At 35.6% G+C, this 4,020-nt stretch overlaps 1 protein-coding gene across 1 annotated transcript; it reads right to left on the minus strand.

Moving 5' to 3' along the window:
* Positions 1 to 374: 374 nt before the first annotated feature.
* On the minus strand, positions 375 to 4,020 carry LOC107861477. Its single transcript, XM_016706812.2, has 3 exons — positions 1,253 to 4,020; positions 785 to 1,171; positions 375 to 709 (listed from the first exon to the last, which is right to left on the minus strand). The coding sequence occupies exons 1-3, from the start codon at positions 1,292 to 1,294 to the stop codon at positions 671 to 673; spliced, it is 468 nt and encodes a 155-aa protein (XP_016562298.1). The 5' UTR covers positions 1,295 to 4,020; the 3' UTR covers positions 375 to 670.

Below are 4,020 nucleotides of genomic sequence, written 5' to 3' on the forward strand. Positions count from 1 at the left end.
ACTATAAATTAAGACAACAGCTGAACTGGTACTGCAATGTAACCAGTTGTTTAATCTAACGAGACAATGGAATAACTGAACATTATTTCATCAGTAAATGTCATCACTGACATGTCAAATATATGTAATTCAATTATTCATAAAGAACAAATCACTAAAAAAACATGTGAAATATATGTTTTTCAATTATCACTAAAGAACAAATCACTAAAAAAATAAATCATTAAGAAAGTTGTCTGTTCCAAATCCATAAAACTACTTGTTTTCTTGATTGAGTTCCGCAACAATGCCCATCACATCCACTTCTTTTACTTTCTGTTTTTTCTCCTCTTCTTCAACTTCTTTCTTCTCATTTTCCTTGTCTTCTTCTTCTGCTGATTTCTTCTCTTCTTCTATGTTTTCAACCTCTTGTTCGACCACTAGTTCTTCTTCAACTGCCTTCTTGTTTTTGTCTTCTTCTTCTTCTTCTTATTTTTTTCATCATCTTCTTTTATTTTCTCCCTGTTTTCTTCTTCTGCTTCAGCTGTCATCTCATCATCTATTTCTTTTTCTTCTTCTTTTTCTTCATCTGTTGTATTATCCTCTTTTGTTTCTTCTTTTTTCTTCTCTTTTTCACCTTTTTCATCTGCTGCAACCATATTCGTCACTGCGACTGGAAGTTCTTAGAGGTTTACTTGATGCCAGCTAAGAGGAGGGTTGTCGAGGTGCACTGTATTGTTTTGAAAGGATTACTAAACATATGCAACAAAATTAAATTGGAAGAGCAAAAAATAAATTAATTTACCTTCTTCTTGTTGGTTCTTCTTATTCTTCTTGATTCTTCACAACCTCTCATCTCTAATAAAAAATAAGCAATATCCAGTAGACTTTTCTCGAGCAAGGCAACGCGCTCGCGCAGGTCATCATTATTAGAAACGTTTGGTGAAGTTTTGTGTCCACTTGAACCAGCATGATCACAAGCGTGTGGTGGACTTGGAACATAATGGTGACCACCCAAATCCTCGTCTTCGTCCATGACCTCCGCTGATAAAGTCGGGATAGTTATTCCTTTTAGCTGCGCCTTCAACGCATCGATGGATGTATTCTTAACTTCATCCGTGTATGGCTTAAAATTTTTCATGTATCTATGCTCCATCTCACGGACAGTAGGGGTAAGGTAGGGGTGCACAATCTAAAAAAAAATAAAAATAAATTACAAGACATTCACTAATATAATAATATTAGTATCATATCATAATAAGTATAATTTTACCTTTGTCTTGTTTTCTTTGTACTTAAACGGGTCGCCTTCCATTATGTTGTCGCACTTCAACGTGTGCCATCGAAGAAGATGAGGAATGGACAGGGGAGAATCCAACGACTTGTCGGCGTACCTTCCTACATAAGGAAAGGCCTCATATATCCAAACTTGCAATCAATAAAAGCGCAAGTAAGTCTACAGTGTCTATGTATTACTCAATAAATATGGAGGAGTCTATAATAAATCAATAGGTTGGTTGATTATAAGTACCAAAAATGCTCAGGGAAAGCCAAATAACGCGTACGATGCATTATTCCTCTTGACAAAAGCTTCTTTCTGCTTGGTCAGATCAGTCTTCTTTTTTCAGATAGCTCAAGGTCAGCTCAAAGGACTCTTTCCCCCATGGATACCCCCGGAAGAATTCTAAATCAGCTGTCATCTTGATGTGGTCCGAATCCACCTTCTTTGACGGGTCCTTTGTCAGTAGCATCGCGTGCACAAACCAAACCAAAGAACACTTCAACTTTTGTTGATTATTCAGCCTATTACCTTTCATCAGGCTAATCAACTTTGCAGCAATAATGCTCTTGTTCCTCGTCACCTTAAAATGAAAGCTTTCTCCATTTTGAAGGACTTTGTTCATTTTTGATTCACAGGGATATGTTGAACAATTCAGCCCCATAATCAAAGCAAATTTTTTTAAGCCGAACCAAGCTGGCTTACCGTTCACACAAAACCAAATTTCATGCAGTTTTTTTTATTTTTTATACGTCGCAGCAACATATAATGAACCATATGTCCATTAAACTTAAAATGTTCCAGAATATGCCTCAAGTTTCTGAAACATGTTTTCTTAAAATCACAATACAACTTTTGTTCAACAAGAACCCGTCTAAACTCTTGATACACAGTCATACTTGCTCTCACAGAAATCTTTGTAGGAAAAAAGCCAAGATCATCCATCCAGGTTGTTAGGTCGTACGAATCAACAGAGATATCTCTCGCACAAATTGACAAGGATAGGGGATCCTCCTCCCCATCTCTGCTCTCTCCTATCCTCACCGTCCCCACTATTACTTTCACTTTCTTCTTCGCTTTCTCCCTCGTTTTTACCTTCTCTATCTCCAGCATCCTCACTCTCATGTGAACTACTTTAGTCATATTCGAAAATATCAGCAAGAATTCTTGATTCAGTTTCCGACTCCGATTCATCGACTACGGTTTTTTTTCTCTTTGAAGTTTTCAAAACTTCTTCGGATTTTTGCTTTCTGCTGGTAGAAGCAGTGGAAGCAGGCCTTTTAACCCCTCTATGAACTCTTTTCACCATTTATGCTCTACAGCAAAAAATGAATCTGTAGTGGTCGATTTATCGACCACTGGTCTATTACAAAAATGAACAAATGTAGCAAAAACAAATATGCAGTGGTCGATCTATCGACCACTGGTCTATTAAAAAAAACGGGAAAAACACCTCACATCAAACATGCAATTCAAGTTCGAACATTGGCAGTGCAATTCACAACAACAAGAACACCATTAAAATGGGTCTAATTCAGTACAAAACAATTAAAATCAAACGCAATATAACTACAAAAATTGGAAAAAATCTAATCATTATCAAAAGCAAAACCCGATTAAACATGCGAAATCGACAATGTTAACTAAAAACACTCAAATTTTGACTGATTCAATGAAGAACTGTGCAATTTTTGTCAAAATTGAAGAACTCCAACACAAAGCATCATCGAAAAAAATTAGTAAAATGGATCTAGAACTGGTTGGGGAAGAAAATTACATTTACCCAAGCAAGAGAAATTCAAAAATTTTGCCTGAGGAAGCAAGAATCAACCGAATAGTTTTGTTCGAAAAAATAGGAACCAAAACGGGGGAAGGAAGGTTTTGAGGAGAGAGAAATGTGTAGTTAAAAATATTAAATGATTTTAATGTAAATATTTTGAAAATGGAAAAATATAAAAGGGACCATGTGGTAGTTTTTAAAAAATTGCATTTTTTTCCCAAGTTTTAAAAATGTTAAAGGAACCTATGACCTCACAACTCTGACCCACTTTTTACCTTTTTCAAAACCTAACCCTAAAAAATAAATCAAAAAGAAACTTGGTGTCTATGAATCAAAATAAGTTTTGAAAGTGGGTAGGAATCAAAAAATTCTCAAGTTAGACGTGTATGACATATGCACCTAGTTTTGCACCACAACTGTTTGTGGTGGAGTGTTCAGTACTCTATCGTGCTTAAGCAAAAGTCATCTCAAGTTCAAGTTTTAGGTATGAAATCCTTTGATATATAACGTTTTACATCCAAATTGGATCTTCCCCACAAAAATACAGGGCCCAAAGCGAATACTGGACACTAAATAAGAAACCAAAAAAAGAGCTATTTGTTGAAAACTTTTTGGCCTAATATTTTTTAGGCAGTTTGATACGTAAGTATGATGATTTAAATTTAAGAACGGAAGAATGAGTTAATTTGGCTCAGGTTAGGCATTCAATTGCTTAGACAATTGTTGAGCTTCCAAACAACCTCCTGTTGAGCTTGGATTTCGTGCTTAGAAACAAGTAGGGGTTATCTAAATTCAAATGTTAATACAACACTTCAAATTTATACGATAAAATTTTATATATTTTTATTTGATTTTTTCATAATCTTGAGTCGGGGTCTATCGAAAACAACCTCTCTACATCTTCGGAGGTAGCGGTATGGACTGCATACATTCTACCCTCCCTAGATCCCACTTTGTCGGAATACACTGGTATGTTGCTGTT

This window comes from Capsicum annuum, chromosome 2 (assembly GCF_002878395.1).
Source record: "Capsicum annuum cultivar UCD-10X-F1 chromosome 2, UCD10Xv1.1, whole genome shotgun sequence".
NCBI lineage: Eukaryota > Viridiplantae > Streptophyta > Magnoliopsida > Solanales > Solanaceae > Capsicum > Capsicum annuum.

Excerpts from the sequence above, each read along its gene's own strand:
- LOC107861477 (XM_016706812.2), bottom strand. The coding sequence starts at position 1,294 with ATGGAAGGCGACCCGTTTAAGTACAAAGAAAACAAGACAAAG. Across the intron at positions 1,172-1,252 it reads ACAAAGAAAACAAGACAAAG|ATTGTGCACCCCTACCTTAC; the intron begins GTAAAATTATAC and ends ATTTTTTTTTAG. Across the intron at positions 710-784 it reads GAAGAACCAACAAGAAGAAG|TGCACCTCGACAACCCTCCT; the intron begins GTAAATTAATTT and ends AAAACAATACAG.